The sequence below is a fragment of the Mastacembelus armatus genome, chromosome 13 (assembly GCF_900324485.2).
Source record: "Mastacembelus armatus chromosome 13, fMasArm1.2, whole genome shotgun sequence".
NCBI lineage: Eukaryota > Metazoa > Chordata > Actinopteri > Synbranchiformes > Mastacembelidae > Mastacembelus > Mastacembelus armatus.
Genome location: NC_046645.1, coordinates 19094127 through 19121956, shown reverse-complemented (window position 1 = coordinate 19121956; position 27830 = coordinate 19094127). Strand labels below are relative to the sequence as shown.

Below are 27830 nucleotides of genomic sequence, written 5' to 3'. Positions count from 1 at the left end.
GAACCCTCAAACTCCCAGGCCTCTGGTAGAGGACCTGAGACTGAGGAAGACACACACACACACCACCCATAGGGGTGAGAAAGGAAATTTGTGTGTGTGTGTGTGTATACACACCCATGACATCAGTCACAATAAAATCTACAAATGTTTGATATACTAAACCAATACCAACAGGGGTTAATAGAGGGCCTGTGTGATGTGTGTGTGTCCCTGTGTGTCAAAGGGGAGGTGTTGTTTCTGTATCAGCAGATATTTAACATATGCTGACTTAACGGTTCTCAGTCAGTCATGGGTCGTCCTGGGGTTCAGATCTGGACATGGACACCGTGTGTCTTAAGCTGGATGTGTGGGGAGCAAGTGTTGGCAGGACCGTAAGTTTCCCTGTACTGTCTGAAATAATAATATGAGGTTGTGTTTTATGTTTGTAGTTCTAACTAATTTTCATGAATATTGTAGCAGTTGATCCACATCAGATCCAGTGACTAATAATCTTTGTGGATATGTGTCTTCAGACAGTACATGGTGGCTGTGCCTGCGGTTCTTGAAGCTGGAGCTGAAACCAAATTCTGTGCCAGTCTCCTGCAGCCAAATGAGACTCTGGTCGTGACTGTTAGTTTGACATCTGAAGGAAACAACTCAACCCTTCTCAAGCAAACATCCAGTGAAGAGTTTCATATCTGTGCCCAGTTTAAGGTCAGCTGCTGAAATAGGATGTGATTCATTTGTTAATTTCTAAAAACATTTTTGTGTTCAATATACTTTTGGGGAACACACTTTTTTGTAAGACTTGATGTTTGTGAACTCTTGTCTGTAAAATATCTGTTTGTCACAGGTTCCTCTAGTGAAGAAACAAGAGGTGCAGAAATTTGAGGTGGAGGTACGAGGTGACACATTTTACTCAAAAGAAGTCAGGAAAGTTATGATCCAAGTCTATCAGCCGATGACATTTGTCCAGACAGACAAACCACTCTACCTCCCTGGACAAACTGGTAACCTCAGGCTGATGATTTATTATGTACAACAACGTGATATTTACCAACAGGTTTGCAGTTTTACTATCAACTGATGATACATACACAGCTGTGGCTCATTCCCACAATATCATCATGTCTGTTATATGGACATTTTCAGTACAGGAGCAAGGAGCAGTAACAATAATTCAAAATACATATAAAATGTTGAAAAAAAATAATGATAACATACTGTAACTGTTAAAGACCAGTAGTCTCTTTCTTCTCAGTGCATTTCAGAGTTGTAACACTGGACACCAAGTTCAGACCTGCTAATCGACTGGTGAGAGATTTCACAAGAAACAATATCAATGAATATACTAGGAAATGCAACCAGATGTGGCTACTACAGTACTCTAATCAGTATATTTCTGAAAAAGGATCAGTGCTGAAACTGTACAACTAAATAGATCTGTAAATGTATTGTTAAAAATCAGAATTACAAATGTTATGTGGAATTTCTTCATGTTATTATGTAGTGAACCTTTTTCATATTAGAAATCTTAAGAGCTCAGGTCAATGCTGCCTGTGTTGGCCTTTGCAGTAAAAAACACTGTATGATGCAATTTGCAACAATAAAAACTAATCTGCCCGTTAACAAACTTTTTTTTTTTTGTAGTACACGTTGATTGAAATTGAGATAAGAAAATATCAACATGTCATTTCTTCACTAAATCCAGCGTGTTAACCTGTTAGACACATCTAAACTCTAAGCTTTATTTTTTAAGTGGCTGCTAAATAGCTGTAACAAATATATATTATATTCTGTGACAGGATATTTTCCACTCAACAGCTTGAGCAAGGATATGCTAAAACATTATACTACCCAAATATATGGTTTAATTTTATTTGCAATTTTGCTGAAAGAGAAGTGGGAGCATCTTTATTCTATAAATACATGTTCACATTTATGTTATTTAACAGGACGCTAACTATAATCGGATTGGACAGTGGCTGAATGAAACATCCAACAGTAAAATATTGCAGCTTTCTTACACTTTGAGCTCTGAGGCCTGAGAAGGAACCTACCAAATCACTGTGACTATTGGTGAAGATAAAGTATTTCACAGCTTCAAAGTGGAGAAATATGGTACATTATGACTAATAAATTCCTTTTCTACTCATTTTTATCAAAGCATGAATGCCAATAACCATATTTTGTTCCCAGTTTTGCCTAAATTTGAGGTAAAAATAGACACAGTTGAAGAAGTAAATATTGACCAGGAGCAACTCCAAGTTAAAGTCTGTGCAATGTAAGTGAAAACCCTTTTAACAAATCAGTGTTTGCCCTCAATGAATCAGAACAGAGCAACTTTGAGGAAATGAGTCCTTTCTAATGAATTGCTTTGTTTTATTTTCATTTAATTAGGTACACATTTGGGCAGCCTGTGCCAGGAAGCGTTAAAGATGAAATTTGCCAACGTTGTAAACGCTACATGTGTGATACATACAGCTCTTCACACCGACATACAGTGAATGCTCAGTGTCACCATGAGACAAAGAAGGTGCAATATTGTGTGTATACTGTATCTAAAACATACTTGTACACATGTAATACTACACTAGAAAAAAAACATATGTACTGTTCATTCATGGTGCCATGCTAATCTACAGCTGAGAAGTACATTTTTGTTCAGTGTAGTTTACACAAATCTTATTCAAGCTCAGGGCCATTTACAGGGATGCTGAGCCTATCCCAGCTCTCTTTGGGTGAAAGGCAGGTGTACACCCTGGATAGATCGCCAGTCCATTACAGCAGAATTAGTATGTCATAGGTTTTTCTATTATATTTGTATTTGATTTTACCTTCCAGACAGACGAGAAAGGCTGTGCCACTTTTGCCTTCATGATGTCAACTTTCACAAAATTTGACCAAACGGTGCTTGAAGAAGTCCTAGATCTTAAGGCCAACATGGAAGAGGACGGGACAGGCAAGTTTTATTGTATTTAATATAATATTTAATTTTATAAAAGAGTATATTAAAACAGTATACCAGTAATTTAGACAGTGTAGTTTACAGTACACATTACTGTAACATGGAGACTTTCTCATATAGGTATTTCACAGGCAGAACAGAAGGAAATAAGGATTTCATATGAGGTTGGAAAGCTGTCCTTTATTGACACACCCAGTGTGTATGAACAAGGATCAAATGTGGAGGGAAAAGTAAGTGCACAATGTTGTCTTCACTTCACTGTACAGCTGAAACAATGAGAATAGTTACTAAAATGACTGTTTCCAACAGGTTAAAGCAGTTTTTCACAATAATACACCCATTGCTGACATGCCAGTCCACCTGTTTGAGGGGGAAGTGTACTCAGCTCGTCTGCTACAGAATCTCACAACTGACAGCGATGGTGTTGCTGTTTTTTCAATTAGCACAGGTGACCGTACCGGGAACATCCACCTCCATGTAAGTAAGAACTACAACCTGTACACCAACATTTGTCAGTGACATCAAAGCATTCTCATGAAGATGAAATCACTGCCTGAAATCTTTTCTCTGGATGCTGCAACTGGACAAGGTGTCTCCATATCAGCTAGTGACCACGTTGGAATAGTTTGATTCTATTTTGTGTTTCTACACCTCAATATTTGCCTTGTTTACAAAGCTGAGCTCACTTTGCAATGTCTTCTACTACTTCAACCACCATGATCTAATTTGTAATGTTTCTTCTCTATAATCTAGATTAGCAACGAACCAACAATGAGCTACCTTGGTTACAGAGTTTCCTACTATGAGACTGGATATCACAGAGTGTCTGAGGTCCAACAGTTTTCTCCTGATGTTAAAACAGTCAGCAGCCTGCAGGTGAAGAATAAGGATAAACCACTTTCCTGTGACAAAGAAGAGGAAATCTTCATCCAGTACACTATAGTTGGAGAGGCCCAGGGCTCTGTGGATGTGATGTATCTGGTGAGTGGCAAGTGACCTGTTTCACAGCTTGTCATCATTTTTTTTTTTTTCAGAAACAAACACCATGAAGGTGTTTTAAAAAATACTCTACATGAATTATTGATGTCTGTTGTTAGAGGAACAGTTCCAGGTTGAAGGAGATAGTAGCATCAACTTAACTGTTACATCAAAATTACATCAGTGAAGATATGAGCTTGTCTCACACATCTAGATTTGTGTTGAAACAAGCTAACTTGGAGGTGTGCCCTGTATAATTTGATTTCTCTACTTAAAAACAACACATCACAGACTGACATCCTCTCAAATCAGTACCACTTGCTTTCTATAACAGTAGCCTGTGTCATAGTGTATCTGTTTCAAACCAGATATATTTTAGCTGAGCAACCATATATTTATCTCTACAACAAACCTTAGCTTCACATCAAAAATTGGACATGACCATGTACATATATTCCACTGCAAATAACACGACAAATAACCAAACCAGAACAGGAGTCAGTGTTGTAATATGCTGCCTTATTCATTATTTATGTCATTTTCTCACAAACTCCCCAGGTGTTATCAAGAGGAGCCATTACCATGCAAGGACTTAAACCTAAACTTGAAGTGCAAGATAAAGCAGGTGGGCAACGACTGGCGTTACTCGTGACTTTGGGCTATGACATCTTAAAATTATTCTTTGAACTAGAGAATACTTTCTGAAGAAAGTAGGATTGCTACTATAACTTCTGAACACTTGCACAACACTGCGCTGCTTGGTAGATGTCTGGGAGTTAAACTACAATGGTGCAATGGTGAATCACTAGGATAAAATGCAAAATGCAGATTCAATCTCTAAAAGTAATTGAAAACAGACAACTTTTACTGAAGTATATTAGATTGTGCCAAAGGAGTTAAGGTGGTGTTTAATAATTGTCTTTGTTGGGATAATTGTAAGACAGCAGAGGTCTAAGTCTAAGATGTGCTGATATGCTCTTTACTATTTTCACTGTATTGGTTCCAAACTGTTCCTCATTCATGGTAACATATGATAGGACTGCGTGATAAAACAATAACAATATATATCGCTATTGTTTTATCACGCAGCCCCAATATAGGGCCTAGGCCTGTAGCATGCAGCATGTGAATCTCTCCTACAGCTCAGCTATGAGCATAAACATGTTGGCTGTTAAACAACAATGCTGGGCATTCTTCTGATCAAAGTGCAGGTTGCTTACAACCTGCATTGATGGGCTCAAAAATTGCTCAGACCAGAGCCTTTCGATATCAGTATTTTTTCCACAGTGCACCTGACAGAAAAAAGCAATTTAGGCCTTCAGCTCAGCAAGAGGACAGGACATAATCCTCACTAGCTGTGTGCACCATCACACGAGCATGAAAAACATTGAAGTAGACACTGTCAAAATATTTTGTATGTCAGACTCATTTATGATCAATGCTGTGTGATATTTCCTCATATTTAGAGTAGTTGTTAACACAAACAGCTAATCAGACAATCACATGGCAGCAACTCAACACATTTAAGCATGTAGACATGGTCAAGATGACTGAAGTTCAAACTGAGCTTTAGAATGGGGAAGAATGGGATTTAAATGACTCTGAACTTGTCATGTTGTTGGTGCTAGACAGGCTGGTCTGAGTATTTCAGAATCACTAGGGTTTACAGAGAATGGTCAGAAGAAGAGAAAATATTCAATGAGCAGCAGTGTGGACAAAAACGCCTTATTGATATCAGAGTTCAGAGGAGAATTGGTAGCCATAACCATCTCTGAACGCACAACACATTGAATCTTGAAGCAGATGGGCTACAGCAGCAGAAGACCACACGGGGTGCTAATCCTGTAAGCTAAGAACATGAAAGGTTACAATTGGTACAGGCTCACCAAAATTGGACAATAGAATACTGAAAACACATTGCCTGGACTGATGAGTCTTTATGATTACAGCTGCGACATTAACGTGGTAGGGTCAGATGATGTAAACAAGTTCACTGTACTGCAATGGCCTCCACAGTCACCAGATCTCCAATAGACCAATTTTGGGATGTGGTGGAATGGGAGAAACGCATCATGGATGTGCTACTGACAAATCTGCGGGCAGTCTTAAGTGCAAAACGGGGTCCAACCTGGATACTTGCATGACACACATATATATGTATATATATATTAATTTCCTTTCTCACCCCTATTGGTGGTGTGTGTGTCTTCCTCAGTCTCGGGTCCTCTACCACAGGATTCTTCACAGTATCTTAGCTGTTCCTAGCACTGCGCTCTTCTGGACTGAGAGCTCTGTTGGAGCCACTCTCCCAATTTGGGGGTCACAGCCCTGAGGGTGCAGATTACTAAGGGGACCACTGTTGCCTTCACTTTCCACATCTTTTCTAGCTCTTCTTTCAGCCCTTGGTATTTCTCAAGCTTCTCGTGTTCCTTCTTTCTGATGTTCCCATCGCTTGGGATTGCTACATCTACCACTATGGCCTCCTTCTGCTGTTTGTCCACCACTACTATGTCCGGTTGATCACCAGTTTGTCAGTCTGTATCTGGATGTCCCACAGGATCATAGCTGGGTCATTCTCCACCACCTTCGGAGGTGTGTCCCATTTTGACCTCAGGACCTCCAGCCCATACTTGGCACAGATGTTCCTGTACACTATGCCAACCACTCGGTTATGGCGTTCCATGTATGCTCTGCCTGCTAGCATCTTACAACCTGCTGTTGTGTGCTGGATTGTCTCAGGGGCATCTTTGTACAGCCTACACCTGGGGTCCTACCTGGTGTGGTAGACCCCAGCTTCTATTGATCTTGTGCTCAGGACCTGTTCCTGTGCTGCTATATATATACATTTTCAAGTTAGTCTGGCTGGCCAGGCTAACATACAGTATAATGGGGTTAGTTGTTCAATTAATAACTGCTATTGCTCTAGGGACTCATGCAAACAATGATTAATTATTATCCAAGAAGGTTCCTAATAGTTGATTTATACTTTCAGTGACTCAGGGTGAGGTGTCCTTTAAGTTGAAATTGTCTCCAGAGATGGCACCATTTGTCCAGGTTGTGGCTTATGCAGTTCTCCCCAGTGAGACTGTGATCGCCAACAGTGCCAACTTCTCCACTGAGAAATGCTTCAGTCACAAGGTCAGTATTGGAAGAAGACATGTGGCACAAACTGCACTTGTCAGATGTAGTTGTAGAATCAGTGTGTATTAGTTGGTGTTATATAATGTCACTATTTAGACCTTTATCAACAACAAGTGTAGAAATTATATGTACCATGCTTGGTGTCTGTTGAATTATTTTTTACTTAAACAAGAGTCCCTGAGGGAAAGAGAGGACAGAGTGGGGAGACAGAGACAAGCCCACAGCTCAGACACGCAAGGGCCCAAACAGATTTACAGCAATGAGAAGGTTTTCATAAAGCTTTACAGTAATCTGTGGACAACCTGACTATAGTACATACAGTATACTGTACGTTATGTTAAAAATAATAAAAATAGTTTAAAATTAGACAGAATAAGACGGGTCAGGAGTGTTTGGATGCCCATTGTCTCTGTGCAAGTATGATTAAAGCTAAAGCTACAGGTAAGATATTAAGAGCCTGATATCACATAAAACATTTACTGTATTTACAAAGAAGATACTTCTGTCATTTATTCTGTGCAAAAGAAGTTAGAGAATTATTTTGTAACACTGTGTGTGTCAGGAGTCGTTGGAGTTTTCTCCATCCTCAACTGTCCCGGGAGAGAAGACCATCATGCAGGTGACAGCTGATCCAGACTCTCTGTGTGGTGTGAGTGCAGTTGACCGGAGTGTCCTCATTGAAGAGCCAGGGAAGGGTCTGGATGCAGACAAGGTAACATCTGGAATCAGACACAACTACATGCATGCAACTTTTAAACTGCAGATCTTCTTAGTTTTACTTACACAATTGGATGTGCGTGTGTCAGGAATTAATGCTACACATCCACATTTAGGTACATGACCTGTGGAGGAAAAAATTGAGGTCACTACAGAATTTGTGCTTCAGCACAACAATGACAGAAATCACTGTAGAGAAACTTGTAAAGCTAAGTGGGCTGACATGCCATCTACAGTGTTGCTGCTAACATTTTATATAAGATGTATTTTAAGAGTCTGCCTTATGGATGAAGGCACTGTTTTAACAGATTTGCCTATCAGGTCTGCACAGAATGACAAACTTATTAAAGTTTTTTTTTTTCTCAGATATTTAACTTGCTGCCTGTCACGAAAGTATCCAGTATTCCAAATGAGGCTCTAGATTCTATAGGATGTTTGAATGTAAGAGCAAGAAGATGCTTTGCCATATTCTATGTATGGTGAGGAAGTTGGCCCTCTTGGAGTATTCCAGGTACACAACAATCTTTCTATTAACAAAGATTTAAAGTTTTTGTTGTTGTACACTACATGTCATGATATTTACAGTCATGTTTGTATGTTGTTGGATTATCTAGAGTGTAGGACTGAAGATGGCGACAAACTTGTTTATTCAGATGCCTCCATGTGTTCTATTCAGAGGAAGAGTATACCACCTTGACATTGTACACTACGGCTATTGTAATTTTTGCTTTTGTTTTTAGCATTACATGCTGAATATTTTCCAGTATAGCATTAAATCAGTGAGTTACTGCTGTCCTCTGGTTTTGTTTCAGATCACAACCCTCCGAGTCATGCACTTGAGGTATCAGGATATTTGATGAACCGCCACCAATAGTGACAGTCCGCACTTTCTTTCCTGAGACTTGGATATGGGACCTGGTGGAAGTTGGGTGAGATTCGATTGCAAAAGGTATTTGATGATAATGATAATGACATGAATAAAAATTCATATTTGACTGTCTTAAAGACTTTAAATTACTTCAGAAATATGGCTGATACTGGATTTTTTAAAATTCTCTGACTTTCTGAGATCTGAATAATTCAGCATAGACTTTAATATTTGCTCAATATATTTTACTTCACATTAACTACTGTTATTCATCCCACACATCAGTAATCTGTGCATGCTGTTTTTGTTTAATGAATTGCAGTATGTTTTACCCTCTCACACAGAATGTGTTTGTCTGTATCTGCTAATCCAGAGAGTCTGGAACGAAGGATGTGTCTCTCACTGTCCCTGACACCATCACCACCTGGGAGACCGAGGCTTTCTGTTTGTCCCCTCAGGGTTTTGGTTTGGCTCCTCGTAAAGAAATCACCGTCTTCCAGCCCTTCTTCCTTGAGCTCACCCTGCCCTACTCCATCATCCAGGGGGAGCACTTTGAACTGAAGGCAACCACCTTCAGCTACCTGACAAGCTGCATTATGGTGATGTATGTCTTTACATGACCTAAATATTAACATCTACATGGTAGTATGCTCACAGTGCCAATATTAACATGCTCATATAATGTTACAATGTTTACAATCTAGATGTAGTTTGACAAGTTGGCAAACGTTTATACTTTGTATTAGATGTAATGTTATTTGTAGAACTGGTTTTAAACACTGAAATTGAACAAATGTTTGCCAATTTTAAAGGTCACTGTGACACCTGCACCCTCTTTAGACTACACCCTCACCCCCCTGTCTGGTGACCAGTACACATCCTGTCTGTGTGGCAGTGAGCACAAGACCCTCAGCTGGACCATGACCCCATCAACTTTAGGTGAGGATCAAACTTTCTGCCACACTGTTGTAAGATGTGAAAAGTGAATGAACTTCTGCTCATGTTTTAACAACACAAAGATAAATGTGATAATAAAATAATATAACTCAAATTTGCAGGAATTTGCAGGACCTAAAAATCTGATTTTTTTTTAGGGACTGTGAATGTGTCTGTAACTGCTGAGGCTGTAGCATCTCAAGCTTCATGTGACAATGAGATTGTGACCGTGCCAGAGAGAGGTCGTATTGATGTGGTCACAAAATCTCTTATTGTAAAGGTGTGTGCTTTGACAAAAAAATAGGTTTATTTATTAACATAATTGTTTGTATTTAATAGGAGTTTAACATATTTTTACTGTTAGTACTGACAGTTTTTCTCATTATATGGCTTATATTTCCATCTTGTCCCTCCCAGGCTGAGGGAATCGAGGTGGAAAAGACTTACAACTGGCTGCTCTGTCCAAAAGGTCAGTTTACAACAGACATGATCAGTGGAACATTTTGAAGGAGAGTCAGCTGCAGTAAGATAGAAGTTCAATCCTTTCATAACAGTATCAGAATCAGATTTTTTGCCAAGAATGTTGGACACACAAGGAATTTGACTCCAGTACAGTGTGCTTGTAACCACAGTTCACACAATATGTACATAAGTGAGAAAATTAATTAAATATAAGTGGGAGAAATAGAAATAGAAAAGTTATAGAAATAGAATTAGGAAAAAGTCCGGAGAGTAGAAGAGCTTCTAAGTGGTTTTTGTATATTTACAATATTTACAGTTGTTGTTCACAGTTCTTGCACCAATTAGTTATTGCACATGGACAGGTATTGCACTGGGGGTTGTTCACACTGTTCATGTCATACAACATGGATTAAGCGTTCATCTGTGTGATGGCACTGGAAAAGAAACTGTCCTTGTGCCTGGTTGTTCTGGCGTACAGCATTCTCTAGCATCAACCAGAGGGGACCCAGTTTGTGACCCAGATGTGAGGGGTCTGCAGAAATCATCTCTGCACCAGTATAGGTTTAGTCTCTGTAGGTTGGCAGCAATCATTCTTTCTGGAGCCGGCACTGTTGGAGACTCCTGACAACGCTGTTTCCTGCGCAGCAGCAGCCTACGGCTCATCACCTCCCTGTTAATGTTTCTAACAGATTTTCCCCACTCAGCGACAAACTCGCTGAGAAACCATCCATCCATCCATCCATTTTCTACCGCTTATCCGGGGCCGGGTCGCGGGGGCAGTAGCCGAATCAGGGATACCCAGACTTCCTTCTCTCTGGACACTTCCTCCAGCTCTTCCGGGGGGACACCGAGGTGTTCCCAGGCCAGCCGGGAGACATAGTCCCTCCAGCGTGTCCTGGGTCTTCCCCGGGGCCTCCTCCCGGTGGGACATGCCCGGAACACCTCCCCAGGAAGGCGCCCAGGAGACATCCGAAACAGATGCCCGAGCCACCTCAACTGACTCCTCTCGATGTGGAGGAGCAGCGGCTCTACTCCGAGCCCCTCCCGGGTGACCGAGCTCCTCACCCTATCTCTAAGGGAGCGCCTGGCCACCCTGCGGAGGAAGCTCATTTCAGCCGCTTGTATCCGCGATCTCGTTCTTTCGGTCATGACCCAGAGCTCATGACCATAGGTGAGAGTAGGAACGTAGATTGACCGGTAAATCGAGAGCTTCTCCTTCTGGCTCAGCTCCTTCTTCACCACAACGGACCGGTACACCGAGGGGGCTATGCTATGTTGTCCGGGGCTATAGGCCCTGGCAGGGTCTCCCAAGGCAAACAGGTCCTAGGTGACAGACCAGACTAAGAGCGGTTCAGTGACCCCTTATGGAGCGACAATTGAAGACCGTGACGTCGCCCGGCATGGCGAAGCCGGGGCCCCACCCTGGAGCCAGGCCTGGGGTTCGGGCTCGTAGGCGAGCGCCTGGTGGCTGGGTCTCCCTCCATGGGGCCCAGCCGGGCAAAGCCCGAAAGAGTGACGTGGGGCCGTCCTTCTGTGGACCCACCACCCGCAGGAGGATCCATAAGGGGCCGGTGCATAGTGGATCGGGCAGTGGTCGAGGACGGGGACCTCGGCGACCCGAAGCCTGGATGCTGAAACTGGCTCTAGGGACATGGAATGTTGCTGAGAAACCGACTCTGGTCATTGGCAGCCCCATAGTCGGAAACGTGAAGTTAGAGACTCCAGTGACCATAGTCAAATTTTTCCAGGAGCCAGAGCCACATTGAGTCAAACTTGGAGCTGCTGGCTAAGGGTAATCGGAAATATGGTAAGATTGTTATTCACGTCTATGGCAATAACACCTGATTACGCCAATCGCAGGTCATGTGGGATATTAGGCAAGGCCATGCAGCTGGTGCATAGTCAGCAGCTACTAATGATGCCAATTTAACCTTAATTTCTCACTTTCTAAATGAAGTAGTCAAATAATCATTTTACTATAAGATGGGCAAAAGGCCATAAGGGGATGTATTTCATGACACCAGAGAGTGAATGATATGTCTGTGATAAGAGATTTTTATGCTGTACAAGGTCATTGTACAACTAAGATGGTGCACCTGGTAAATGCATTGGTCTATTGCATCACCGACAAGATGGCGACCGACAAGATGGCGATCGACACAACCAGCCAGGCTCCTACAACGCCACCAACACCAAGAGCAACAACAACAACGCCAACACTACCTGACAATACCAACTCGGACAATGCCAATCTACTACTCCGTCTAGCAAACAATGAAATCACCAAATTAAAGCAGGAAATACGCCGCCTCTCTCACGATCTCCAACAGAAAGACTCCATACTGACTAGCTTCAGGGATGTTGCCCTCGAGCAGTCGAGGAAGATCTCCACACTTACCTTCACTCTCCAGGACACTGCCCCATGGGACCCGTCAACCTGTCCTCGACCCTCCTCCTCTTCTACACCATGTCTTCGGTCCTCCTGGACCGAGGTTGCGGTTCGTGGGCGGAAAAGATTTCACCACGGGTCTCCGCGTCCCTCTCTAGACCTCTCCAATCCATTTGCACCTCTGTCTTATGCCACCCCGGACCTACATACGGCCTCATCCGCTAACCACGTACCGGATTGTTCCGCTCCGGTTTCCCAACAACCCCCGTCACCCGCCAATGTCGTTCAGCGCCGTCACCTGCTCTCGCTCCCCTCTGACGACACCCGCCGCCCCCGCCTTAGTCCAAGTGCTCCTCGCGGAGCCCGTTGCCACGGCGGAAAACAGTCTCCATCCCGCTCAGCTACTACATCAGTGCGCCGTAGGATCCTTCGCGAGGCCGAGCTCAGGCACACTCACGGGCTCCCTAGCTACGGACCAACCGAACTGCCGCCTCCATCTTCTACCTCAGCACCCGATGTCACCGCCCCGCCTCCCCGCCAGTCAGCAAGACGACACGACTCAAACGGCCAACTACTGGCGTCTTCTCCACGCCCCCTTTTCCCCCCAACCACGTTAATCATCGGAGACTCAATTATAAGGAATGTACGCTTTTTCAACGCCACTACTCACTGTCTCCCTGGAGCTATGGCCTCTGACATCTTGGCCATGCTTCCTGGATTACTGCCAACATTTCCGTCTTCCATCTCTAGAGTGATTGTTCATATTGGAACTTGTGACACGTCACTCCACCGGTCTGAACTGACTAAAAAGGATTTTATCTCTCTCCTCCACCTCCTAAGCAACTGTGGTAAGACTATTTTCATGTCTGGTCCCATCCCCACGTTTGGAAGAGGCTCTGGCCGCTTCAGTAGAATCCTCAGTCTCAACACTTGGATCAAGTCTGTCTCCCTGTCCTACAATCTCCAATTCATCGACAACTTCAACCTCTTCTGGAACCGACCTGCCTTCTTTGCAGGAGATGGTCTGCATCCTAACCGCCTGGGCTCCCATATACTTTCCACCAACATTCAACATGCAGTTCACTGTACCCCACACACTAACACTGGACAATCTGTCCATTCTGTCCCACATGCCTGACTATCTGACTCCATACTACCAATCCCCTCCATCTGGTCATCCTCCCGACCTCAGCCTAGAAAATCAGGTATACGCCAGATCAACCACTCTGTACTAGCTAACATCCCCAGAAACATGGACTCGACACCTTTCCACAACACTCATTTTGGGCTTCTTAACGTTCGCTCCCTCTCTCAAAAAGCATCCCTCATCTTTGACATTATTCTTAAACACAATCTCGACATCCTGTGCTTAACTGAAACCTGGCAGCAGCCCAACGACTTCACTGAACTTAATCAATCTATTCCTCCTGGCTTCACATATCTCACCCATCCACGCCTCTCGGGACGCGGTGGCGGCCTCGCCATACTGTACAACCTTAAATACAAAATATCCATCCACCCCACTATCACCTTCCAGTCCTTTGAAGCTCTCATAGCACGTATTCATGGTCACACACCAACCTTCTTGGCCACTATCTACCGCCCACCAAAACCTAACCCGACCTTCTTGGACGAACTGTCTGACCTCTTAGCTGACCTCATCTCTCTGTCAGCCAACATAATTCTTCTTGGTGATTTTAACATCCACTTCGACAATCCCAACAACACCGCTACAAAAGACCTAATTTCCTGTCTGGACAGCTTTGGGCTCCAACAATACATCACCTCCCCAACACATTCTCTAGGCCACACCCTCGACTTAGTCTGCTGCTCTGGCGTCACAGTTCAGTCATGTTCTACCCTCGACACCTTCTTCTCCGACCACAAACTAGTCTGCTTTAACTCCAAACTACCTCTCTTCAAAACCCACCTCTCCCGCACCATCACCTTCCGTAACTTAAAGAACATCGACCTCCCCTCCTTCACTGCTGCTCTCAACAACCTTTCATGTACTAATTACACACCGTCCCTCTCCAACATGTTATCCAATTTCAACTGTGAGCTACGAAATCTACTCAACACCTTCGCCCCACTCAAAACTAGATCTGTATCCTTTACGCACTCTGCTCCATGGTACACACCCGAACTCCGCCTCCTCAAAACCCAAGCCCGTCGCCTTGAACGTCTCTTCAAAAAAACCGGTTCATCCACCCACAAGGACTTATACCTAAACCACATACTGAAGTACAAGCAAACCATTACTCAAACAAAATCTGACTTCTATGCCTCGCTTATTTTATCCGCCTCTGGCTCCACGCGTTCCCTCTTCTCCACTGTCAAAAATTTATTGGGCCCTCCCGATACTCCTCTCTTCCCTTCACTCTCCACCACCTTGTGCAATAACTTCCTGGATTTCTTCTCATCAAAAATCGAAAATATACACCAGCAATTTCCCCCCATCTGTGACACTGCGAACTGCCTCCACTGTACCCTTCCCTCTCTACCAGTATCCTCCCTGCTTTCGAGTTTTATCATTCCACCCACCACGGTTATCTCTTCCCTGATCCTCAAATCCAAACCCTCAACCTGCAAACTTGACCCCCTACCAACCAACCTCGTCAAGCTCTGTCTCCCCTCTCTCCTTCCTCATCTTACCCACATTATTCACACTTCCCTCAGTTCTGGCATCGTACCCCCATCACTCAAGACAGCCATCATCTCACCAATTCTAAAAAAACCTGGTCTCGATCCTGCCGACCTTAACAACTTCCGCCCTATCTCCAATCTCCCGTTCCTCTCCAAAATCCTGGAAAAAGTTGTTCACCACCAGGTCCATACCCACCTTTCCGCCAATAGCCTATACGAACACTTTCAATCTGGTTTCCGCCAACTTCACAGCACTGAAACTGCCCTGGTCAAAATCACCAACGACCTCCTAGTAGCCGCAGACTCTGGCCTTGTCTCCATCCTCATCCTCCTTGACCTAACTGCAGCTTTTGACACCATCTCACACAATATTCTCCTCCATCGCCTTGCTTCCATCGGCATAGCCGGCTCGGTCCTCTCATGGTTCACCTCCTACCTATCTGACCGCACCCAGTCCGTCCATCTCCAGAACTTCCACTCCCAGCCCTCTACTGTCAGTTGTGGCGTGCCTCAGGGCTCTGTCCTGGGGCCCCTCCTCTTTATTATTTATCTCCTTCCTCTCGGAAATATCCTTAGGCAACATAACATCAATTTCCACTGTTATGCAGACGACACCCAGCTCTACCTCTCTGCTGCTCCATCTTCTACCCTCCCCCCTCCCTCCCTCCTTACCTGCTTACATAATATCAAATCCTGGTTCACCCATAACTTTTTGAAACTCAACCCTGACAAAACTGAAATTCTCCTCGTGGGCACCAGATCCACCCTTTCTAAAACCAGCACCTTCTCCATTCAAATTGACAACAATACTGTCCTCCCCTCCCCCCAAGTTAAAAGCCTGGGTGTCATGCTAGACGGTACTCTCTCCTTCACTCAGCATATCAATACCACTACCCGGTCGGCCTACTCCCATCTCCGTAACATAAACCGCATCCGTTCCTCACTCACCACCGATAGCACGGCAATACTCATTAACGCCTTTGTCACCTCTCGTTTGGATTACTGTAACTCACTCCTCACTGGTCTACCTCTCAAATCACTTCGCAAACTTCAACTTGTCCAGAACTCTGCTGCCCGAATCATCACCAGAACTCCATCCTCACATCATATCACCCCTGTCCTTAAACAACTTCACTGGCTCCCTGTGTCCTTCCGTATAAACTATAAAATCCTCCTTCTCACCTACAAAGCCCTCCACTCTATTGCCCCACCATACATCACTGAACTACTTCATATCTATTCTCCGCCTCGTCCTCTCCGCTCATCCAGTTCCACTCTCCTCTGCACCCCTACAGCGCGCCTGGCCACCATGGGCGCTAGATCCTTCAGCCACACTGCGCCCCGCCTTTGGAACATTCTCCCTCATCGCATCCGGTCGTCTCCGGACCTATCAACTTTTAAATCATCACTCAAAACATATCTGTTCCGTATAGCGTTTTCCACCTAACTCTCTTAACTTCTCAAAGCAGCCCATGATGTCCTACCACCCTCTGCCTATTTCATATTGTCTCATACTGTTTCATATTTGTTGTTCTGTCATCTGGGTTTCTGTATTTCAATTTACTTTTACTGTACTTCGCCCACTTCCTAGATAATCCACCCTTTTGCCTTTACATTCTCTCCCGCCGTTTATGTATTCTTGTTACTGTTGTTTTAATGCACTCTATGTATATCATGCTGTATGCTTCCTTTTCTATCTGTAAGGTGACCTTGAGACTTTGAAAGGCGCCATGAAATAAAATGTATTATTATTATTATTATTATAGAGGCCCCTCTTCTGAGGGGCTTCAAGATGGTATATAAGACTAAGAACAAGGAGTGATAGGCCGTAGCTGCAGTCTTCCACTCAAACCTATTAAACTCACACGTAAGGCACAGTTTCAACTCATTTGAGAGTCTCACTCTGAGCTTCTCACAACCAAACTGGAAAACACATGTTTGCATGTTCTCCCTGTGCTTGTGTGGGTTTTCTCCAGGTACTCTGATTTCCTCCCACAGTCCAAAAACATGTATGTCAGGTTGAATGTGAGTGTGTGTGGTTGTTTGTCTGTATGTTGCCCTGTGGTGGACTGGTGACCTGTGCAGGGTGTACCCCTGCCTTCCAGCAGATCCCTGTGACCCTGGTTAAGGAATAAACAGGTATAGGTAATGGATGGATTCCATCTTTATTTACATCTATGCCATGTGCCAACACAGTGGAGGGCAGCTGCTTCAATCCCACTCCCTACCAAGTTGATTATCTTGTTGACAGTGCTGTAGCCTCACTGCATGAAACACTTGACACTGTGGCCTCTCTGAAAAAGAAGTTAGTGAATTAGAGGAGATTGGCTTCATGTGAAGTTCACAGTTCACACATCGGTACCTTAAAGTAGGTACCATGGAAGCTGGAAAGGAAGTGGTGTTCCAAAAACGACTAATGTTACTTAGCCTGGAAAAACAGTCTAATAACATGTGCAAAACAAAAACGCTTTGTGTAAAGCCAGAGCTGCTGCTATTCATCACTAATGAAAGGAAATAAGAACTTCTCTTGTTCTTTTTCTCGAGGCGGCTAGAAGAAGAACAAAGTTTGTTCTAGCTGGGACATTTCATGCTCCACCAGAAACTCAAGTGTAGAACTCGTGGAAAGGGCCTCCCACTGCTAGGAGAGAGAACAAATTTACCGCTTCTCGCAGAGTATGTATAGACCTTAATCGTGTCGAAAAAATTCAAAGCTTTGAGGCTTCAGTCTAACCAAGAAGTGGCCAACTGAAGCCATAGCAACCTCTAAAGAGACTGACAATAGCTTCAATCCCATGTCAGCAATAATGATTTTGTTAAAAGGTCTGTACAAATACCAAGACCAGAGATCCTTCCTGCTGCAGCTTTGCAACTGATTATGGTGTTTGGATGAACACAGAAACATCTTTCTTTTTGTCTAGTGTTTTAGTCCAGTGTCCAGAAAACCTTTAAAGATAATGGTTTATCAGTCATTCGGGTACTTGTATTGTAGTCGCCATCAAAATTGCCAAAAATCACCAAACTTACCAGGAGTCTCCAAATCTCTCTCTCCTCACAACCCAACATTTGTGAATAATATTGGTGCATCTTATATAGCTTGTGTAGTGCTAAAGCAATCAAAGCTGCCAAACCAAGGAAACGCAATCAAACACTCTGAGCCACTAAAACACTTCAAAACATTTTGAACCAATGAAGCGCAAAGTGAAACAGCAATGATTTTTGAAGCTACAGACGTCATCAGTCACGTGACAGTGGTGTTTTGATACAAGCTCCGACACAGTGTTTCTAATCACTCTGCTTAAAGAAGAGTGACACAAGCTCCAAAGACTCAGGTATCCGACTAGACCGTTCCAAGACACCCTGCCATTAATCGACTCATCTTTATTAGATTTGCAATGTATCTGTAGTAACAGGCTGCGTACCTCAAGCTTATAAGATTGCAGTAATCAAACCGTTAAAATGTTAAAATGTCTAAGATCATTGAAAAAGCTGTTGCTAAGCAGGTATGTGACCACTTACAAGAAAGAAATATATGAAGATTTTCAAGGGATTTAGAGCACATCATAGTAACAGCACTATCCTCAAATAATGGACTCATCTGTGCAATTGTGCTAGATCTGCTGCTAGATCTGCTAGATCTTAGTGCTGCATTTGACACTATCAGCCACAGCATCTTGTTACAGAGACTGGAGCATGTGATTGGGATTAAAGAAAAAACATTAAACTGGTTTCAATTTTATTTATTAGACAGATTCCAATTTGTTCATGTTCATGATGAATCTTCCACGCACACAAAAATTAGTTATGGAGTTGCACAAGGTTCTGTGCTAGGACCTATTCTCCTCACCTTACATGCTTGCTGTGTTGATGTTATGAGGAAGCACTCTATTAATTGCCATGTCAATGCAGATGACAATCTATATCTACTGTATATATGAAACCTGATGAAACAAGCCAGTTAGAAAGACTTCAAGCATGTCTGAAAGACATAAAGGCCTGGATGACCAGTAACGTATATATAGCTACTTTAGATGGCATAGTTTTGGCCTCCAAAGGCAAAGGCAAATTTATTTGTATAGCACCTTTCATACACTACGCAATTCAAAGTGCTTTACAAGGCATATAATTACATTAAAAGCATTGAAAAGAGCATTTAAAAATAAAGACATTTAACATAAAATAAATTTAAATCAAGTAAAGTAAATTAAAATAAAACATAAAAGCACATTAAGAAAACAAGGATGAACAATTATTCGAAGGCAGCAGTAAACAACAGAGTTTTCAGTCCTGCTTTGAATGAGCTGACAGTTTGAGCAGACCTCAGGTGTTCAGGAAATTTGTTCCACAAGTGAGGAGCATAGTGACTGAATGCTGCTTCACTTTGTTTGGTTCTGGTTCTGGGAACACACAGTAGACCTGTCCCAGATGACCTGAGGGGTCTGGAAACCTCATAGGGAACCAATGTATCTTGGATATATTTTGGTCCACAACCATTTAGTGCTTTATAAACTAGCAATAAGATTTTAAAATCTATCCTTTGACTAATGGGAAGCCAGTGTAGTGATCTAAGAACTGGTGTGATATGGTCCAGTTTCTTGGTGTTTGTAAGGACTCTGGCAGCAGCATTCTGGATTAGCTGCAGCTGCCTGATTGACTTTTTGCTAAGACCTGTGAACAAGCCATTACAATAATCTAACCTACTGAAAATAAATGCGTGAACAAGTTTTTCTGCATCTTGTTTAGACAGAAAACCTTTTATTCTAGCAATGTTTTTCAGGTGGTAATAGGAAGATTTAGTGATGGATTTTATGTGGTTGTTAAAATACAGGTCTGAGTCAATGATTACACCAAGGTTTCTGGCTTGATTTGTAGCTTTCAATGACATGGAGTCAAGGTGAGCAATGACCTTTGACCTTTCATTTTTGGGGCCAAAAACAATCACTTCTGTCTTGTCTGTATTGAGCTGGAGAAAATTCTGGCACATCCATTCTTTGACTTGATTAATACACTCACATAATGAAATTAGAGGACTATAATCATGAGATGATACTGATATATAAAGTTGGGTGTCATCTGCATAGGTATGGTAGTCAATGTTGTAGTATTCCATAATCTGAGCAAGGGGCAGCATGTAGATAATGAATAAGAGAGGACCAAGAATAGACCCCTGAGGAACCCCACATTTCATTTTTGTTCGCTCAGACTCATAGTTACCAAGTGAGACAAAATAGTCTCTATCTTGTAAGTAAGATTTTAGCCAATTTAACACTGAGCCAGTAACTCCCATCCACGCTTCTAGTCTATCAAGCAGCACATCATGATCAACTGTGTCAAATGCAGCACTGAGATCCAGTAGTACTAAAACAGAGGTTTTGGATTCATCATTATTCAAATGTAAATCATTTAAAATTTTAATAAGTGCAGTCTCGGTGCTGTGGTGTGCGCGAAATCCAGACTGAAGTGCATTAAAAAGATTGTTTTGCACCATAAATCTGTGAATTTGTTGAGAAACTACTTTTTCAATTATTTTTCCCAGAAATGGTAGATTTGATATTGGCCTGTAGTTACTTACTACTGAAGCATCTAGATTAGGCTTTTGAAGAAGAGGTTTTATAACAGCAGTTTTTAAGGCCTGGGGAAACTGCCCTGACTGAAGAGAAATATTGACAATCTGCAATACATCTGGAGCTAAGCTGTTAAAAACATTTTTTTTTAAATTTGTTGGTAAAATATCAAGGCAGCATGATGTAGATTTTAATTGTTGAAGTGTTTCTGACAGAGCTCTGTGATCAAGGAGATCAAAATGTTCTAGATTCACTGGAGAACAAGGAGGCACAGGTGATATTGTCATGTTCCTATGACTGCAGCTAGAGATAGTTTGTCTTATCTTTGATATTTTGTCTGTGAAAAAGGCTGCAAAATCATTGCATGACTTTTTGGACAGCATCAGAAGGAAGAGAGGGTGCTGGGTTTGTGAGTCTGTCTACAACAGAAAACAATGTGCAGGCATTATTGCTGTTTCTATTGATAACCTCTGAGAAAAATGATTGCCTTGCATTTTTTAGTTTTTGGTTATAGTTGTGAAGACTCTCTTTGTACAAGTCAAAGTGAACCTGGAGTTTGGTTTTTCGCCACTTGCGTTCTGCTTGTCTGCATATTCTTTTCTGAATTTTAACCACTGTGGCTTTTCTCCAAGGTGACTTTGACTTTTTTCTTGCTGACAATACCTTGGTCCTAATTGGGGCAATGGAATCAATAACAGTCATAACTTTGGAACTAAAACTTCTTACAAGATCATCAACAGGGGCTGATGGCATGGTTGGTGATGGTGCATAAACCTGAATAAATAATGCACAGCACTTCTCATTAATATTCCGCTTTTTGACTACCTCTGTTTCGCCTGTGTTCAAAACAGCAGGGGTGGTTGTTTTAAAAAAAACACAGTAATGATCAGAAAGAGCAACATCGGTCACCACCACCTCAGAAATATTAAGACCTTTAGAAATTATTAGATCCAGTGTGTGTCCCTTGATGTGTGTTGGATCTGTTACATGCTGACAAAGCCCAAAGTTGTCCAGGATGTTCAAGAGTTCATTTGCACTTGCATCTTTGAGGTTATCAACATAAATATTAAAGTCACCCACTAAAACAATACAATCAAAATCAATGCATACAATAGATAGTAATTTAGCAAACTCATCAAAAAAATGTGCATTGTACTTTGGGGGTCTATAAATAGTTACAAATATTGCTCGACAGGAGGATTTGGTATGAAGAGCAACATATTCAAAGGAGTCAAACTTTCCATATTATATGTTTTTGCATTTGAGGCTATCACTAAATAAAATAGCAACTCCACCTCCTTTCTTATGTATTCTTGTTTCACTCATGAAACTGAAATTTGGAGGGGTTGATTCAATAAGAACTGCAGCATTATCATCTTGTCCTTACCATGTTTCGGTTAAAAACATAAAATCAAGCTTGTGCTTAATAATAAAATCATTGATTAAAAATGATTTGCCTACCAAAGACCTGACATTTAAAAGAGCTAAATTTAGTGTGTTAAAAACATTGTTTTCCCCATGTTCTGGGACATACTGTGGTTTGCAAGGGATAAGGGATACATAAATTTGCAGAATGCATTGGGTAAGTCTTATTTCTCTGTAGATTTACCAAACTTTTTCTGTTGCCTATCAAAACTGGGATTGAAACAGCTATTTGCATACTGGGCCCCGGCTTTTCCTGGAGAGAGCCATGACTAACAGTATTGCAGCCTGGACCCAGCACATATCAGTTAGAGCTTACTGTGCTGTTATCAGGCTGTGGAGACAAAGAATGGTTTTGGTGACGGCGTGGAGGAGGGGTTGGTGGATGCTGCAATTGTGATTGCAGCAGAGCTTGCTGAGGAATTGGTGGGGCATGCCGCTTTGAGGGGCTTCTGGGGGTGAAAATGACATTGGGGGAGGAGGTCAGTTTGGGCCCAGTAGTGATGTGCTTCATCAGGTTGGCGAGGTTCTTGGTGATGGGAATGGGATGCCCCGGGAAGATGGTGAACTAGGTAGGGTTTGCGGGGTTGTGGGAAGTGAATCCTCACAGGCAGTGTCTGCTAGTGGAGGGGGTGTGGCCTCCTCATCTTTGCTCTGACTTCTCTCCATGTTAGAGCATTCGGGGGGGAGTGTTGGCTTTGGATGTTTTGATGTTTCTTCATTTTGTTTAGATTCCCATATCTGGTCCTTGGCAGATTCCCGTCGTATCCTGTCGTTGGCAGAGGGAAGGTTGTGGCGCAGGAAGAAAAATAGGTTGGAGGTGAAAGCTTTTACTCCTGATTTATTTAGAGACAATCCGTCTCCCTTAAAAAGATGCCTGCGATCCCAGAAATGGTTAAAATTATCAATAAAATGTACTGAGTGGACATCACATGCAGTTGAAAGCCATGTGTTCAGTGCTAGTAACCTGCTGAATTTCTCAGTTCCTCCTCTGACTGGTGGTAGAGGTCCACTGATAAAAACTTCTGCATTTAGCGACCTTACTGTGTTTAGCAGATTATTAAAGTCCTTTTTGAGGATTTCGGACTGCTGCTTCACAATATCATTTGCCCCTGTGTGTAGTACGAGGTTTTTCACAGTTGGGTTTTCTGCAACAATGCTCAGGATTTTGTCAGTAGTGTCAGAGACCATATCGTTTGGGAAATACAGCACTTTTGTGTTGTTACTGCACATCCGTCTCACATCTTTTATGGCCAAGTCGCCCACAATCAGAGTCTGAGGCCCTGTTAGCTTTCCTCTTAGTTTTCTGTCTTCTGTTGAGTTTTCAGACCTTACCCCTCTCTGTGGATGTGGAGGATTGTCCAAGTGATCAGATGATGATCCAGGGTCCTGCAGTAGTGGAGCGAATCTATTTTGTAGCTGTACAGTTAGTTTCTTAGGAGTTTTGTTGCTCCTTTTCCCTTTAGCTGTCATCCATGGCTGTGCTTTCCTCTGCACAGGAGTTGAGGAGGATGGTAACGCTGGCCAGCCTGTCGCATCACAGATTTCTGGGCGCTGAATTCTGCCTTTTGCTTGTCCTGATTTAGTCTTTGGCTTTGCTCCGAGAGCGTTCCAGGGAGGACTGATACCAGTAGTTTTATTTACCCGGACACAACCCTCCTGTTGCTCAGTCTTGTTAGTGCTAGTTATCTGTATACTAGCATGCTCTTGTCTGCTACTATGGTAGAGTGGTAGAGTAGTGTCCGCTTTCCCAGATAGTCCATTTATCTCCACGTACATCTCTAACCTTTGCACTTTAGTTTCCAGCATAGTTATTTTCTGTAGGAGTTTGCTGTGATCGTCCTCAGGGAAGGGAGGCATGGTCATCGGAGGTTGATCAAAAATAAAAGTAAAAATAAAATCCTCACTAAAATTCCAAATGCGGTAAAAAAGGGGTAAAATAATGTTAAAAAGTGTATTATAAAATCATTGGGTAAGAATGCATGAAGTAAAAAGGAAGAAGGTTCTGTTCACTATCCAGCACTACTGTGATAAACTATTGGAGTTATTTTTGACCAAGACATGTCCTTTAATTCACACATAAAACAAATGTCTAGAACTACCTTCTTTCATGTGCGCAATATTGCCAAAATTAGGAACATCCTGTCTCAAAATGCTGCTGAAGAACTTGTACATGCAGCTGATACTTCAAGGTTAGATTACTGTAACTCATAATTACCAGGCTGTCCCAGTTACTCCACAAAAAGCCTCCGGTTAATCCAGAATGCTGCAGCCAGAGTTCTGACAGGATTTACAAGCAGGAGAGATCATAATTCTCCTATATTAGCTTGAAACCCCTTCTCTCCCATAGTTTGTGCTCTCTCTCTCTATATATATACCGTCTGTAGCTATCCCTGGTCCTGGACTTGTACATTGCCGGTGTGCAGTTACTGTCCAACACATTGTTTAATTGTTGTTTATTCTTGTGGTTCTTTTCTCTCCCCTCTATCCACTCACCCCAATCAGTTGAGGCAGATGGCCGCCCAAACTAATCCTGATTCTGCTGGAGGTTTCTTCCATTAAAGGGAGATTTTCCTCTCCAATGTTTCCAAGTGCTTGCTCATAAGGGATTTGTTGGGTTTTATTATTGTTTTGTGTAAAGTGCCTTAAGATGATTGTATTGTGACTTGGCGCTATACAAATAAAATGAATTCAATTGAAAATGTAATTGAATTCAAATAGAAGAGCAAGAGGGGGTGCTGGTCTGGTTGTACATAGTCTTGTCCCCTCTCCTGTAGTCCTCCTCCTTAGCATGATGGAGCTGCATGAACCAGAGTTTGTTGTTGTATATGTAAAAGATCATTGTGGACATACACATGTCCTTGCAGAAGCTGATGTACAATGTCAGTGTCAGTGAGTTCGTTCAGGTCTCTGGATGCATCCCTGCTCTTCTATTTAAATTCAATTTAATCCCTGGTCCAGGTAATCAGCAGTGGGAAGGGCAGGGATAGTTAAAAAACAAGCAGGGCAATGGCACTTGAGGACCAGGATTGGACACCCCTGCTGTACGTCATCCTTATGACAGCTAACCCGGATATTTGACCAAAACAATCATGTACAACAGCCACTAGCAAGTTATAACAAATACAACTAACTGTTATGAACGTTACAGACACATTTTTATCAACACAGTGACCGTCCTCATTCCTGAAAAGGGAGAAAGTTAATGAACCACTCTAGTGTTCAGTCCAGAGTGTTCAAGCACAGATACACAAATTGCACAAATACAATAAAATCAAAGTTAACTGAAATGCTTTTATCGGACTATGACCTCATTGTATTTAAAACGGCATTTCAAAAATGTCAACTTTTCATGAGGTGAGGAAAACAGCCCCAATTTCATTTTTCTTGCATGTAAAACCTATAAATATATATATGTACGTACTTACTGAGTATACTGCTGTTTTAAATTGTAATTTTCTCAGTGATAGTCATTACTATCAGTAGATTTTTATATGAAATGTGAATTCTATGTGTCAAACCTGCTGTATGTATAAAACTGTGTTTTCATTTGTAGTAGTGGAGTTAAGTATGTTTTGTATTGTGTGTGTCCACTGTAGGACACAGTGGTGGCCCTCCAGGCTCTGGCTCTCTACTCCACTCTAGTGTTCAGTCCAGAGGGTTCAAGCACAGTGACAGTCCAGTCTCCCAGTGGCCAGTTGACATTTGATGTCAACCAGAACAACAAGCTGCTCTACCAGGAGAAGATGCTACAGGACCTGACAGGGAAGTACAGCCTGGAGGTGAAGGGCACCGCATGTGTTTCAATGCAGGTCAGTCGTCGACAGATCTCTTCCTCTTTCTGCTTTTCATATATGTACACCACCACCAACAGTGCTAATACAACAATTCCCTTATTTGTCTCTATTTTATATATTTAATGACAAGTTACTATTCAAATAAAATGTAATATCTTACTATTTTCGCTATTATGGAATACTGATTGTTGACTGGGATGCTGTGACATGAATAGAGAAATTTGTAAATATATTTATATTTCATTAAACTTCAATCTTTTACAGAATAAAAAAATGCAGCACATTCCACTGTTTCTCATTTATGTGCAATGTAAAATAATCATTGATATTCCTTCAGATGTTTAATGATGATGATTGCAATATAATCTTAATGATGATCCTGGAAATATTACATCTCATGTAAATGCCTCACTATCAGCCAGTCAACAACCTATATTGTGAGAGGTCATAAGTTTGAACACAACTGAGTAGAGGACATTATTATTTTTTCTTAATATTAAACTTTACATGTTTTCCTGTGTTCCAGCTTTCTCTTCACTATAACATCCCAACTCCTACTGATGTCACCACTCTCAGTGTGGAGGTCACACCAGAAGTTGACTGCACCAAATCTCACAGACCCAAACTCACTCTGAAGCTACAATCCCTGTAAGGAATCAACAAGCAAATCAGCATGAGAGAAGAAAGCTGTAATTTTAGACAAACAATCCTCTGCAGCAATCAGAGTGTATGAAGTGACTGTTGGTGGATGGAAATGTGTGAAATGTTTGCTCAGTTCAGACATCCTAACTGTAAATGAAACCCTGCCACAGACTGTATGCATACAGTCAGTAGAACTATGAAGAGCTGAGTGAACTCTCACAAAGTAACGTGACATATTTGTGGTTCCATTGCAGATATAGTGGAAAGGAGACAAGTACAAACATGGTGATCCTGGATATCAAAATGCTCTCTGGGTTTGTCCCAGACCCAGAGTCCTTAAAGAGGGTGAGATAACACAGAAACTTTCACCTGGAAAAAGAATATTGTTGGAAAGAGTCTGTCTTCGATCTTAAGAGAACAATAATTATAACCCAGCTAAATATTGTCTCCTCACAGCTCAAAGGTGCCCTGCTGGTGGATCGTGTTGAGCAAAATGAAGATCATGTTGTGGTGTACATTACAGAGGTGAGGAATTTACAGTGGGGAACAATAGATGCTGCTCTCTAGTTTAGTTATAATGTTTTTTTTTTTTTCACTCCTTTACACAAACAGCTAACGAAGGACACAACAATCAACCACCAGTTAGAGCTCATACAGGAGCTCCCAGTGGAAAACCTGAAGCCAGCTGTGGTCAAGATCTACGACTACTACCAGCCAAGTAAGACAGATACTCAGACCTCCATAAACTGTTCACGCTAAGTGATGAAAACAATTAAAACTATATATGTTGGACACTGAAAGAAAGTTTGACTTTTTTTTTCTCAGGTGACCAGGCAGAGACAGAATACAGCTACCATTGTGCTGCAGGTAACAGAAATACAGAAACACCACAACACTTTTCACAAACTTACCTGAATGGACAACAAATCTCACCAAATAACAAACATAGTCAGAATGTCTCAAAATGTCTTCAACATTTTAAAATCTGCCAACAATTCAAGAGATAATAGAGAATAAATAATATTTGTCAAATTTGTATCATATTTTATTATTTACAATTTATTCTTCACAGTGACTATTTTTTTTCTTCTGCAGATTGAAGAGAGTGTGAACAATCCTCAGGTTATCACAGATTTTAGTATAATCTAAAACTCAACATCTTTTTGTCTGAACATAGACAAACACTCATTTCCTTCTGCAACAAACCTAGTACATCTAGTGTATGTATCATGATTTATGCATAATGGACAATAAAAACCTAAAATCTCCTAGTCAAACTGGTCTTTTGTTTTGTTTACTGATCATCTTTCTACAGTTTGTCTAT

General features: G+C 42.0%; 1 protein-coding gene across 1 annotated transcript; it reads left to right on the top strand.

Moving 5' to 3' along the window:
• Positions 1-301: 301 nt before the first annotated feature.
• LOC113134655 (alpha-2-macroglobulin-like) lies at positions 302-27771 on the top strand. The gene is made up of 29 exons (XM_026314123.1): positions 302-371; positions 513-693; positions 833-989; positions 1241-1293; positions 1935-2021; positions 2196-2263; positions 2380-2515; positions 2824-2941; positions 3068-3177; positions 3257-3424; positions 3701-3928; positions 4484-4550; positions 6918-7063; positions 7629-7778; positions 8150-8257; positions 8398-8494; positions 8625-8712; positions 9025-9250; positions 9464-9590; positions 9746-9867; positions 10005-10056; positions 24845-24897; positions 25667-25879; positions 26391-26512; positions 26761-26851; positions 26963-27031; positions 27119-27224; positions 27332-27373; positions 27602-27771. Exons 1-29 carry the CDS (start codon positions 343-345, stop codon positions 27604-27606), a joined length of 3219 nt encoding a protein of 1072 aa, XP_026169908.1. The 5' UTR covers positions 302-342; the 3' UTR covers positions 27607-27771.
• Positions 27772-27830: the final 59 nt, after the last annotated feature.